Source organism: Tiliqua scincoides, chromosome 4 (assembly GCF_035046505.1).
Source record: "Tiliqua scincoides isolate rTilSci1 chromosome 4, rTilSci1.hap2, whole genome shotgun sequence".
Taxonomy (NCBI): Eukaryota; Metazoa; Chordata; class Lepidosauria; order Squamata; family Scincidae; genus Tiliqua; species Tiliqua scincoides.
In genome coordinates this window covers 151,565,075-151,579,471 of record NC_089824.1, presented here as the reverse complement: position 1 = coordinate 151,579,471, position 14,397 = coordinate 151,565,075, and the positions used below count along the sequence as shown (strand labels likewise).

The window sequence follows — 14,397 nt, the reverse complement described above, 5'->3', positions numbered from 1 at the left end:
GAGATCCACAGAAGGATTAAAAATATTTCAAAACTTTTTTAGGTGCCTGAAATAAGATAGCTAAGTCCCTGTGAGTATAACTGGCAATGAGCTGATGCACAGCCCAATCCTATCCACCCTTTCCTGGGAGTAAGCCCCATTGACTTTAGTCAGAGTAGACTTGCATAGGATTGGGCTCTAAGGCTCAATTTACACTAGGTTCAGGAGTTTGCGTTGGCATAACTGAAATTGCTGAAAGGGTACCAGGAACTGCTTAGACAAATGACTTGCCACATGGAATTGTCTCCACACTGTTGTATTTCAAGCAGTAATCACATCACTATTTGCACATCTAAATTAAATTGGGTTTAATCCAGGAATACTCAATTTGTGAATAGTTGCTCAGGTGGTCAGTTAGAAGCAAGCATGTCTGGGGAGCTGAACAGGCCACACAGATGCACAGCAGCCAGCTATTCAACTTACAAACAATAAACCTATTGGAGGGATCTGTTGAGCTGTATCAAGGCTCAGTAAAGATGAGCCAGATCAAATAGCCTAACGGAAGGCTGTTCTTCCAAAGCCCCCAGGTGGTTTGCCATTGCAATGTCCCTTTGAACAGAATAAGGCTGTGAAAACATACAACAGCATCATACTATATTTTACAGCCCAATCCTGACTCCCTGCGCAGTGATACCGTGGCGCCAACATGGCTACCGCTGTATTCAACAAGGAGGGTAGGCCTCTAGAGGCCTCCTCGGGGTAAGAAAACATTTGATCCCTTGCCCCGGTGTAAGCCCCAGCAGCTGCTATGGGTCAACTCACACCTGTGCCAGCTCAGTAGCTGGTGCAAGTCTGCATTGAGCCATGCAGGTGGATCAGTCCCAGGAAGAGAGTTAGGATTTGGCAGGTACCATTGTCTCCCAACCCTCTACCTTCCTGGGCCTGATTCACCCTTGTCACTATCCCATTACCCTACCCTCTGCTCCATCCTGCCTCCCCAGCCAGCCTACTTCAAGCAGTGGATCTTTGGCAGTCTAGTGGTGCCCAGGAGGCCTGTCTGGCCTATCCACCGGTGACTCAGCAGCACATACCGTTGGTGGCTGCTCTACAACAGCCATAAAACAGTTGAGCTAGCAAAACATGCATTCCACTGTCAGCCAGACATTATAGGATTGGCCATTAGTCTCCAGCTATGTTTGTTTCTATTTCAGAAATGAAAGAACAGGCAGATTGTTAATAATATTTAAAAGGAAAGCTCAGCTGTCACTCTTGTGCTTCTGCAAATACCTGACACAGATTAAAAAAAAAAACCTATTATAAACAGCGTCAGTAACTAATAACTTCACAATGTGTTTGTTTTTTCCTCACAGGCTGCTCCTTATTAAGATAAAATAAAAAAGTCCTAAAGTTACAGGCTTATTACAGCCCAGTCCTAAACATATTTACTTAGAAATATGATCCCATTGATTTCTTTAACACTTCCAAGTACATAAACCTAAGATAGTAGCCTTCCATGCAGTGATGAAATGGTGAACAGTTGTGGTTTCTGGGAGAATTTCCCCCCAGTTTTCTTCCAATTCTGATGTACTTCATTTCCCCCCCTAAGTTATTCAGGTACAATGGGGAGTTGACCAGTTGGAGAGCTGGTGAGGTGAAGCTTGAGGAGGGTTTCCAAGCCTGGGAGATTTTTTCTCTCTCTCTCTTTGGGTGCTTCAGACTGGCAAGTCAGGCACAGCCCACTATCTGGTGAGCAGAGTGGAAGGCTGGCGAAAGCAACAGGGAAATTGAGAGGGGACCAAAAATAAGGCAGGCATGCCAGGTTTTGTTTATATTAACTTGTTTTCCCCACCCAGTCGTTGGGAGCTTTTGGTTACCTCAGCTTCAGGTACATTTACCTGTGAAAAACCAAGCCTGTTTAAATTGTTTTTTTCTCAATTAAACCTTTTTGTTTAAAACCTCTGCCATGTTCTGGGATCAGTGGATTTGTCAGCCTTTCCACTCTGCAGGTATTACTGGCAGAGTGAGAGCATTTTAACAACCCTATATAGCGGTTTTGGGGAGAGGTTTCACCCAGGGAACCCCTCTGGGAACCGGATCTCTTGGGCTGGTGACAATAGACTGGATCTACTGGGTCTGCATGTTAAATTGTTTGGAAGAGTGGGGGATGGAAAGGGAGTGAGTGCTTGGCACTAGGCATCACTGCCCTGCATTAGCAATGTTTGCTGGAAGTCCCCCTCCTCTTCCATGACACATGTGACATCGAATGTATTATTAGAAGATAGGATTAAAGCAAAAGTGGGCTAGAAGTCGTCCTTCTACTTCTAACAATTAGTTGCAAGGGAAGTTGTAAGGAAAGGGGAATGATCTGATCCCAGATTCCAGCATACTGTGAGTGGGAGGAGGTTTAACACTTCCCTCCAAGTCACTGGTTCCCAGCCTGTGGTTTGGGGACCACAGGTGGTCCGTGAAACCCTGAGAAGTGGTCCAGGAGATCTCAGAAAAAAGAGCACCTTTGATCACTTCAAGCATCTCACTGAGCAAGCGCTCCCCCACAGACCACTAGAGAGGGTGGAGAACAGTCTGTAGCCGTCAATGAAGTGTCAGCTGCAGCTGTAGGCAGTCCATTCTCCACCCTCTCTGGTAGTCCATGGGGGGCACTTGCTTGGAAGATGCTTCCATGGACCAACAGAGAGAGCAGACAATGGACCATCTGCAGCCATAGCTGACAACAAAAGCAGCAACCTAGAAATCTTCTCTAGAAAGAATAAATCTCTATTAAATTTTCTCTAATTATTACAGATTTAATTGTATTTTTTGTGTGCAGGGGAGTAGTGTGGTCCATGTTAATTACAATTTTTGTTTTGGTGGTCCATGACCTCCTAAAGGTTGGGAACCACTGCTCCAAGTCGATTTCTTGCCAAAATCCACCCTAAAGTGGTTGTTTGCCCCTAAAGTTATTTTTTTCACTTTAGGAGCAAACCACCATTGAGGCGGGGGAGACAGTGTTTGGTTTGAAAATGGCAGAAGGGAGGAACTGTTTTAAACTCTCCATCCCTGGCTAAATAGTAGTGTTAAAAGGACCACTTCCAGTTTGCTTCCACATTAAGAGCCCAATCCTGTGCATGTCTACTCAGAAGTAAGTTCCATTGCAGTCAGTGGGGCTTACACCCAGGAAAGTGTGGGTAGGATTGGGGTGTGAGTCTGTCCTCTAACAATGGATTTAATGCCAACTGTAGTTTGGTCCTTGGCAGAGTTATCCAGATAACAATTTTAATGTTGGCAAAAATGGCTCATGTTGACATTAAAAATGCTTTGAATGCAAAGTCAGGGCTCTAAAATACTTTGGTCCGAATATCCAAAGTATGTGAGTTTTGGTCAGAATGTCAAGAATCCCTGTTTTAATGTTTTGAAAAGTAAGTGCCTAACCTCAAATAAAAAATTTAAAACAGAAAGAACAAAACAAGTTCAGAATTGCACATTTATGTTCAAACTAGCTGTGTCTTATTAGTATGATACTTTAAAAAAATATTCTCCTATTGATATCTGTGTGAGCAAATAAAGGAACAAAAATCAGGGGCACACTGGAAGAAGCAAAACCTGCCCTGTCCCCCAGATGGTAGTGATCCCTTTGTTAGTGTCTTCCCATATTGTAGAAGAAATTCACTTCACATGCCTTTCTTCAGCAAAATTCCAAATAGAGCTAGTTTGAATTATCTTTATATAAAGGCGAATTACGGCAGCTTTTTTCTTTCTTTGGACTTTTTTTTTAATTCCCATGCAACAGATCTCTAATACAGTAAACAATCTTTTTCTAGCCTCACTCAATAGAACATTTAGGGCCCAATCCTAAGCTTCCCCAACACCCAGGAAGACAGCAATGACTACCACTGTATCCTGTGAGGTCGGGGTTCCTGAACAGCTGTTCCCTTACCCCATGTTGAGCCCTGGCGGCCCTGATGGGTCTACTCGGATGTGCACCCACTACTTAGCAGGTGCAGAACCAAGGAGACCTGTTTCGGTCTCTGTGGCTCAGAAGAGGGTATAGGATGCAATGGCAGCATCTGCTGCTATCCCTACCCCCTCCCAGGCCTGATCCTGCCCTTGTTCCACCCTCTCTCTGCCCTGTTCTGCTCCCTCCCTGCCTTCCCCCTCCCTCAAAAAGCCTCCCCACCATATGGCGGGGAAGCTAACCACTCCGCACTCCTCTTGGGCATCTGGGTGGCACAGAGGCCCAGCACAGGCCAGCACTGGCCTCTATGCTCATGCTGCGGGCTCACCGCTGACGGCAAAGCACCTTTGTGACAGCTGATGCCCAGGCAGCGCAGGAGTGAGCAGTGCTAATTGGGCTTAGGATAGGCAGCTTACCCTTGGGAGTTTCTGTCTCCTTTGTGCATAGTATGTACAATATGCACAACAAGGCTGACAAAAGATGTAATATCTGCTGACCCTTCCTTGGAAAGTGAATTCAATAGGACTTTTTTTCTCAGTATGGTCTTTTCTTCTTGCTATAGCTGAAGAAGCTGAAGGGCCCTGGCTCTGCAATTCTCCATATAACTCTGTCAGAGTCAAAGTCAATTGACCTTCAGAGCTCAGCATAAAGGCTATCTTTCCATTCAGGCTGTGTGTGAAATCTGTGTGGCCAGTAATGAGTAACAATCTCTTTCTGTTTCATCTCCGTACTGCAGTGATCACATTAAAAATGTTTTTAGTTTAAAGCTGAAGTGAATTTGGGGTGGTTAAAGACATCATGAGATACTTCTCACCTAGCTGCCCACACTAGATAGTACCCATAATACTCATGTGGCTCCTGAGATATTAACTTATGGCTAGGTGTTCTCTGAATCTTTCCCCCATTTTTTCTAATCTTTGCTTATCTGGTTCTCTGTGGGACTGTGTTCCTTGATGAATATGGTGAACAGAAGAGAGGGAGAATTACATCACTTTGCTCATAATAATAGTTCACATAATGATGATGCTTTTCTATGTAGTAAACACTGCTACATTAAATGGAAAGTCTTGTCCCTAACAACAACTTCCAGACAAGTCACTGTGTGTGTTAGCTGCAGAAAAAAACAAGAGTCTTGCATCCCCATAAAAAGTAACCAGCTTATTTCTGTGTAAGCTTTGGAGGACCTCAGTGTGCTTTATCAGATTCATGAGAAGTGGAGTAACAAGTCTAAAAATGGCCACACTAGTCTAGGCAACCAACTTAACAGAGATAGACCGGAGCCACTTCTTTGAGTCATCCAGAGTCTCCGCCCCTTGACTCAAGTGACAAAGTGTCATAACGGGGTGCAATTGTGACTCATCCAGAAACGTTTTAAGAGTCAGTTGACTCGAGTTCAAGTCTTTTCAAAAAGCAAGTCAAACTGCGGAAGTCGCAAAAAAAAGCAAGCAAGTCCACACACAAAACAGTAGCAAGCACACACAAAAGCAAAAGACTATTCAAGTCATTTCATTTTTAGGGTAAAACCCCTGAGTCAGTGCCCAGGTTTTTGGCACACATGACTCGAGTCCATGCAAGTTGCGAAAAATGCATGTTTTCACGACTTGAGTCTAAGTCATCCAAGCCACAGCCCATCCCTGCAACATATGGTTACCCCACTTGTTAGAAGTGGTATGGGTGGCCTCAAGGCCCTTTTTCACCAGGCAACCAGAATGAACATATACACATTTCAGGCGATGATGTAAGACTCCAAAAGGCCACATCATGAGCTGAACTCATTTTGAGTAAGGACAATGCACACACGACAGTCTTGTGGGGAGAGTGAATCACAAATGACTCTTGAAGCTGATTGTATTTCTCGTGTGATGGTTGAAGTGGAAAGTCATAGATCTCTTCCAGAATGAGAAGCCTGAGCTGTACTCAGGTCAACCTGTGGGTTCTCAGAGATGAGCAAACTGGCTGAGATTTACCTCTAAACAATTCAAAAGTGATCCAGTCTTTCCTCCAAAATATTATGAAAAAATATTTACTAACTTATTTGGAGGCTTAGTGAATGCCGTTTTCAACTCTTACATCCTTCCACCTTCCCCACCAGCCTTCCATTTCCCCCCCCCACATCCTTTACTTACTCCAGCAGCAGTTGACTATTCCTATCTTTCCTTCCTATTAGCAGAGGCAGCTGTGAGTTTAAGCTGTACAACAATGGGCTTTTTCTTTTCTTCAAACAAGGAGAAAGAAAGGTGAAGGGACTCATGGATTGTATTCTTTGTGAGCGCTACCGTAGTGGAAATGTTGCCTGTCATTTCTAAAAGCTTCAAAATGTAGATGTTTGCAACCACTATACTTTCCACTTTGTCCCTTTACTGGCCACACACCCTCAAACACTGGTGGGCTAAAGCAAGCAGAACTTTAGTATTGCCCTACAGTGGTTGAGCAAGAAATGTAGAGGCACAATAGCTACTCCAAAGCTTTTAAAGGAACAAGCAGCTTCTCTGAGTTTACAAGCCTGGCAATCAAATCCTGGCAATCAAATCCTATGCAGGTGAACCCAAAAGTATGTCTCATTGTATTCAGTGGGGCCTGTTCTCTGGAAGGCTTGCATAGTCTGGCACTGTAAAAGGTAGCGTGGCTGTACATCTCACTTGGGTTTATGCAATAATATGTGTTCCACAATTACAGCTCTACAAAGCGTCTCAAATCTGTAGAGGATGAAATGGACAGTCCTGGTGAAGAGCCATTTTATACAAGCCAAGGGCGGTCTCCAGGAAGTGGCAGTCAGTCAAGTGGATGGCATGAAGTGGAGCCAGGTAAATAAAACCCATTCAGTTGACTTTTGACAAATCCTAAGCAATGCTCACAAATGGCTCAGGGGGCTTCTTTACTCTTTGTTTACTCTTAAGTCCTGACAGAAACTGCTTTATGTATGACTGTGTGAAAAACAGTACTGAATCTGAGTGCTTTCTACCATTGGCATTTGTCATTTCTGTATTTTGGATAAGCCTTTTTAGTATTGGAAAAACCTTTCTCTGGGGGTCAAACCTTCCAAATCCCAAAACATCACTATGAAGTAAGTTAGCGCATCCTGAAAAAAGACTGTATGTTCTATATGTATGTAGAGTCACATTATAGTATAAATTGACAATAGTCAAATCTCACTAAAATGAAATAAAACCTTCATACTATGGTTAGCTGGGATTGATTTTATCCTGCAGTGGCTTTTTAATGACAGTGTAGGAGATGTTGTTTCATGGAGTCAAAAAATTAGAAGGTTTGGATGATATCTCGCCTATTTATCATCGAAGACTGGTTTTTGTTGCATCGCTGTGGACTAGTTAATTTTCAAGTGTCTCTCTTTTTCCTTCAACTTTTTGTGTTCAGTATGCACTTAATATCTCTTGTTGCAAGGAGTATCTGATTCTGAAAAAGTTAGAATATGAGTTTTTGCTATACTAAAAGTTACATGAACACTTGGGATGTCATTTGTTTACTTGCTTGTAATCCATACTAAAAGGAAGAACCTGAAGTTGACTGTTTCTTTGTGATTTTATTGAAAATGAGCATGTAAGAATACACACAGTTTCTGCCCACATAATGTATCTAATCAGACTATTGGGTCTGCAACTGGATTACATTACTCTCTTCTCATGGAGCAAATGAGGTCTTCTCGGGTGAGCAAGGTCATGTGTGATAGCAGAAGGTGGAGGTAAGGAGGCTGAGCTTAAAGCAAAGTTCAGTAAATTGCCAGAAGGACCTTGTTTAGAAAAATGGGAGAAAAGAAGGGTTTGGTGCCTTTGGCCTGTAAGGCAGTAGGAAAAGAGAAGAATTCTGTGATATCAGATGGGACAAGAAAAGTGACTTAACACATTTCTAGTAATGGTATGGGAAGAAGCTAATGGAATGAAAGAAGGATGAAGTAATAGAAGAGTGCTAAAACGTAGACTATCGTCTCACTGCTCTGCTTGGTAAAAGTGACTCAGGAATATAGCCAGCATTCCCATCCAATCGGCCAAAGTAATAGAAAATTTTTTCAGCTTTGGGGGAGCCAACAGATGTGAAAAAAGCTCCTACTGTGCCTCTCTTAATTCCACCTGTGAGCATTATTATTTTGACACAGCTCTCCAAAGTTTTGGAAATGCTTCTTCAGCCTTATAATGTACACAGCTCTTTGACTTTTGTCCACATCATTGGGTTTTGTATGTAAAAATCAATAATAATAATAATAATAACTTTATTTTTACCCCCCCTTTCTCCCCGAAGGGACTCAAGGCAGCTTACAACATATTAAAAACATAATTTAAAAACAAATAAAAACATATTATCACATCATAAAAAACAGCAGTCAGGATAAAAACTAGGTAAAAAGAGCATAGAGCAGCAGCAAGTCATAAAAGTATCAGGCCTGTAAAAATATTAAAAGATGTTAAAAAGATGTTTAAAAGGCCGAGAGAAGGCTTGTTTAAACAGAAGGGTCTTCAGGCCTCACCGAAAGGTCTCAAGAGAGGGAGCCATTCTTAAGTCAAGGGGAAGGGAGTTCCGTAGCGTTGGTGCCACTACTGAGAAGGCCCTATTTCTTGCAGCTGCCCCACGTACCTCCCTAGGTGGCGGTACTTGTAAAAAGGCCTTCTCTGATGACCTAAGAGGACGAGCCGGATTGTACAGGAGTAGGCAATCTCTAAGATACCCTGGTCCAGAGCAGTATAGGGCTTTAAAGGTCAATACCAGCACCTTGAATTGGGCCCGGAAACGAATGGGCAGCCAATGCAGCCGCTGGAGAAGCGGACTGACAGAGTCGAACCGCCTACCTCCAGTAACCACACGGGCTGCTGCATTCTGCACTAGTTGCAGTTTCCGAACCGTCTTCAAGGGCAGCCCCACATAGAGCGCGTTACAGTAATCTAATCTCGATGTCACCGAGGCATGGATCACCGTGGCCAGGTCTACACGATCCAAGTATGGCCGCAGCTGGCGCACCAGCCGAAGCTGAGCAAAGACCCCCCTAGCCACAGCCGCCACCTGGGAATCCAGGAGCAGCTGCGAGTCCAGGTGGACCCCCAAGCTGCGGACCTGCTCCTTCAGAGGGAGTGCAACCCCATTCAGCGCAAGCCGATAGTCCAGCACCTGCATCGAGGATTTCCGAACCAGGAGAGCCTCTGTCTTATCCGGATTTAATTTCAGCTTGTTAGCCCCCATCCAGATCCTCACTGCCTCCAGACAGCGCTCCAGGCCCTCAAGCGCCACCCTGGAGTCTGGAGAAAAGGAGAGATAGAGCTGGGTGTCATCAGCATATTGATGGCACCCCACTCCAAAACCCCGGATGACCTCTCCCAGCGGTTTCATGTAGATGTTAAATAGCATGGGGGACAGAATTGAACCCTGTGGCACCCCGCATCTCAAGGGCCAGAGTGTCGAACAGGCATCCCCCAGCACCACCATCTGGAACCGACCCTCCAAGTAGGAGCGGAACCACCGCAAAACAGTGCCTCCAGCTCCCAACTTGGCCAATCAGCCCAGAAGAATACCATGGTCGATGGTATTGAAAGCCGCTGAGAGGTCCAGCAGGACGAACAAGGACGCACTCCCCCTGTCCAGTCCCCGGCGTAGGTCATCCACCAAGGCGACCAAGGCGGTTTCTGTCCCAAAGCCCGGCCTGAAGCCAGATTGAAAAGGATTAGGACTTGTGAGTTTTTAAATGGGTGCTTTTCTGTTGTAGGTATAGGAAAAACCTTTGGAAAGACAGTCCTAGAGAATGTGGGCCACTGGAAACAACTTCGAAGCTGTGTTTACTGCTGATATGTTCATTCTTTTACCATTCTTAGAAATATAGCCTTGCTTGAAATTGTGCTTTAGTTATGTTCCCATAATGATATTTAAAGTAAGGCTCAAAGCAGGGATGTCAAACATAAGGCCCGGGGGCCAGATGCGGCTCGCTGAAGCTTTTTATCCGGCTCTCAGGCTCTCAGCTGCTGAGTAGTGCTGAGGTGTTGCTGCTGAAAGGGCAGCCCACATGAAGATTGGGCTCTCCCATATCTTGAAATATGATAAAGATTTGCTTATTTTCTCTTCTGTCATTTGTAGTTAATGAGCTCCTAAGTGAGAAAAAGTGCTTATTTTTGGTTAAGACCTGTTTAATGACATCACTTCCTGCCTAATGACATCACTTCCGGCCCTTAACAGGCAACATGAATGCTATTCGGCCCTCTGTATGAAACAAGTTTGACACCCCTGGCTTAAAGTTTTGTTCTTAATTTAAAATAAAATCTACCGTAGACACTCGCCTATAAGTCGATCTCACAGATAAGCTGTGGACAGGTTTTGAGCAAATCATGGAATTTTCTATGAGGATAAGTCGGGGGTTAAACTTAGGGGAGTGTCTGACTATAGTTTTGTCTGATTTTACCAGAGGCCAGATCCTGAAAAATAACTTACCACTAATTGTTACCTAAGAACTGTACAGTCTCTAGTTTATTAAAAACATAGTAAAAGATCATAAGATACATTTTTATTCTTTTTAAATTCTGGTCTTCACCACCTCTTTGTTAACACTATCCATGCACTGTAAACAACATACCAGTAGAACAGTGGTTCCCAACCTGGGATTCATGTACTCCCAACGGCACTCAGCAGGACCTTTAGGGGTACTTGAAAAAGAATGAAATAATGGCAGAAAAAGGCAGGTCGTGTTCCAGAATGCTTTGCAGGGCCAGCAAGGCAGGAAGGAAGGTAACTAGTTGACTGTGAAAGCCCCACCAATAGCTAGTTTTTGGTCATCAATTCATCTAGGAACCAGTGATTTTAAACCAGCACAGTAAAAAAGCTGAAACATAATATGGAAAGTGATCAATCACCCAGAATTTCTCAGGACACTTCTGGTGCAAAACAGTGCAAAGGCAGAGTCTTCTGTTCTTCAAACAGTTAAAAAGAGAAAACACTGTGATAAATGCATGAAGTCTGGACTTTCATATAGAGGAGATGAGGGCTTGTATTATTAATTACAAACATTTTGCTAATATGAAGGGTACAATTTATGGAAATGGGCTGTCAAGGGATATGCAAGTGAAAAAGGTTGGGAACCACTGCAGGAGATCCATGAATCAAATCCACCTTTAAGGTGTCTGGTGTGTTAAGCCAGAAGCTCAACGTACAACATACAACCCATAGCACATAACTGGGAGTGTGCAATTCAATTCACAGCAGAGAGATGCAGCTGCATATATTTGCAACCCTTTTTACTCAGAAGTAGACACACTGCTTTCCATGGGTGTTATTCTTAAGTAATGGTGCATTGAATTGTGACCTGGAACTTGGCTTCAAATGGAAAGGAGGATCCCATCCTGGTGTTGAAAAAAACAGATCTCTGCTAAATGCAAAACAGAACCAGGCTGCGACAGCATTTGCAAAATGGAACAGAGGAGAAGAAAAGGTTAACTTTGGCTGGAATTTCCCAGCGAAGTTACTGTAGGAACTAATAATAATAATAATAATAATAATAATAATAATAATAATAACAGGTATTTATATACCGCCTTTCTTGGTCTTTATTCAAGACTTTATTCAAGGCGGTTTACATAGGCAGGCTTTATTAAATTCCTTATTAAATAGGGATTTTTACAGTTTCAAAGAAGGTTCTTTCTTTCAAGAACAACTACATTCAAGGTGTTTCAGTCCGATCTGGCTTCACATTCTGGCCTCCATCCTCCCACGCTCAGAGCAGATGGAATTGCTTGGCTTCAGCTTGTCAGCTGCTCCAAGGTCGCACGGTGCCGGTGGCCTCGAACTGGCGACCTTGTGGATGTTATCTTCAGGCAGACGGAGGCTCTACCCTCTAGACCAGACCTCCTGCCCAATCTCTGCATTGCTTCTAATGACCCACTTGAGCAAGAAGGGAAACTTCATAGTTGAAAGTCTCTGCCCTCTGATTGACCCGGAGAAGGCGAAGTGATAATTGGAGCTTGATTACTTGGCAAAAATTGATTGTATCTGATTGTCGGGAGTGGTCACCTATATTGGGCAAGTCTGTTTTCCTTGCCCTTTTAAAAACAAAACTTAACATACAAGTTAGCACACTTGCACCCTACCACTAGTGTTGTAGCCTCCTCCTCCACCCTAAGAGGAGCCGCCAAAAGGGCAAGGAGGGTGAGGGAGGGTGAGGCGGAGTGTAGCACAGTGAACTGGAATCTTCCCCATGTCTTACCACAAGTCTATCCATCCATCACCACCTCCTCCTGCTTGCTTCTGCCAACCCTGTTGAAACAAACAAGATGGGCAGAACATCCCAGTATGCCTCCACCTGTCCTGTTTGTTTTCACCGAGCCAGGAAAAGAGCAAGCAGGAGAAGGTGGTGACAAAAGGAGAGCCTCAAGATGTGAAGAAGGAGTCATATGGGGGTTCAACTACTTTCTCCTGTCTGCTCTCCTGCCTTCTTGCTAGGTAGGCAAGAAGGAGAAGAAGGCGGAACCAAGTGACCTTATTATGGAGAATCAGAACAGCATCACCAGGCTACTGCTTCTTGCAGCTCTGCCACAGAGCAGACACTAGTGAAAGAGGTGGGTCGCCACTGCCCTGATCCTCGATTGCTCTCAGCAAGAAAAGAATTGGAGGACCTTTTGAAGCAGCTGGGTGGGAGGTTCCTAGAGCAGGTGAAGTGTGCAGGGCATTTCTTGTCAGTTCACTGCTTCCCCCTAGTCTTCTGGTCAAAGCAATTGCTTCAGTCAGCCGCATGTGTGATCCAGCCCTGGTTATGGTAATTCATATCTATAGACTGTATCTGTACACTGTGTGCTGTTACTGTTGTGCCATATGTTTACTCTGATATACCTCTTTTTAGCAGGAGCAGAAATATGATTCGTTGAAATTGTTATACTGTAGGACTAAATAATCAGAGTATGGCGTTAGACTGCATCTCTTGGGATTCGTTTCCCCCCCCCTTTGTGACCTTTCATGTAGAAGGGGCTTTGTTTCCACCCATTCTGCAGGATGAGCTTTCTGTATTGTATTTTGTGCCATGCTGCATGGAAGGAAGTTTTGCTCTCATGTTGTGCTATTAGACAGCATTAGAACAGCACTGCTTCTAACATCAGTGGTAAATCTTCCTCAGTTATGCTTGTATGGAAGAGATTGCATAAGAAGCTGCTTTATACTAAAGCAGACCATTAGTTCATCTACCTCATCAACAGCTACTCAAGATTTCAGACAGAGATCTTGTGCAGCACTACCTGGAGATGCTAGGAATTGAACTTGGGACTTTTATCCTACCCAAGAAAAAACAGATCCTTTCCCCAAGGCTGCTCTGAAAGCCATATACCTGTAGCATAAATATATAAGCTATTGCTATAAGCATAAGCTATATGTAAGCTTATGCTAGCGGGTAGGAGGTCTGGTCTAGAGGGTAGAGCCTCCGTTAGCCCGCAGTTAACATCAGAAGATCGTCAGTTCGAGGACACCGGCAGCTCCCTGAACAGCTGAAAATGGCGAGACCTTGAAGCAGCTGACAAGCCCAGCTGAGTGATTCCACCTGCTCTTGGTGTGAGCAAGAAGCGTCTTGGCTGCCCTCCATGTGAGAGCTGCTTGTCAGCCTGCGTGGGCGAACTGGAGGCCAGAAGTGAGACCAAACCAGGAAGATCTATTCTGAAATGTTGTTGGTTCTTGAAAGAGAGAACCTCTATGATTGTACAAATCCCCTTGAGGGATTTAGAAATGCCTGCCTATGTAAACCGCCTTGAATAAAGTCAGAGGAGTAATCCAATGACCAGAAAGGCGACATATAAATACCTAGTTGTTGTTGATAATAATAAAAATAGTATTAATGTTGCAGAGCCAAAATGAAGGTGCTGTAGAAAAACTCCTCTTAGAAAAACATGACTGCCAACCGTGCTTGTTCCCTACCCACAAATCTCTTCCCCGCCTACAATCACCATGCCTGAGTAAAGGGCTTCCATATCACTGTTTTAATCGAAGTTTTACACTCCATTTCTCTCAGTTGGCTTTTGTTCTGGTGAAGGATGATATTTCTCAAAATTCCAGACATTGCAAATGCTCATTAAGTGCTTGGGGGGCCAGGAAAGATGATTATCCTATGATTATTACTACCTCTTGTGTAATTTTTGCAAACAAGTGTGTATTGCCTTGTTTGTGCTTGGACATGATATATCAAGCAAAACACAGCATTAAATCCTTGCTTCTAACGCTGTACTCATGGAGAATCACATCCATTTACCTGCACTTCAGTGTGCTTGGGGAGCTCTCAGGCCTAAAAAGGCTAGAGTCTGCCAGAAAAGATGAATTTCCTTTCACCACAGGAAGACTCAGGGAAGTGAAACAAAGCAGACATATAGTAAATTATTTCTGCTTTTCAAATACCTTTTGCGGTATCCTCCTTGCCATTACTTTATCTCAGCACTTTCATCACATAACTCTTGCTAAACAGGGAAGGAAGGCAAGAAGAGATAATTGAAGAGGTTGCTTAGTAAGAAAAT

General features: G+C 43.9%; 1 protein-coding gene across 4 annotated transcripts in view; it reads left to right on the top strand.

The window, feature by feature from the left end:
- NFIA (nuclear factor I A) overlaps positions 1-14,397 on the top strand; it is a 367,330-nt gene that overhangs the window by 256,312 nt on the left and 96,621 nt on the right. For all 4 annotated transcript variants that reach the window (XM_066626587.1, XM_066626588.1, XM_066626585.1 and 1 more), the window contains exon 6: positions 6,605-6,732. In XM_066626587.1, coding sequence (XP_066482684.1) covers positions 6,605-6,732 — 128 coding nt within the window. The remainder of the gene's footprint in view (positions 1-6,604; positions 6,733-14,397) is intronic.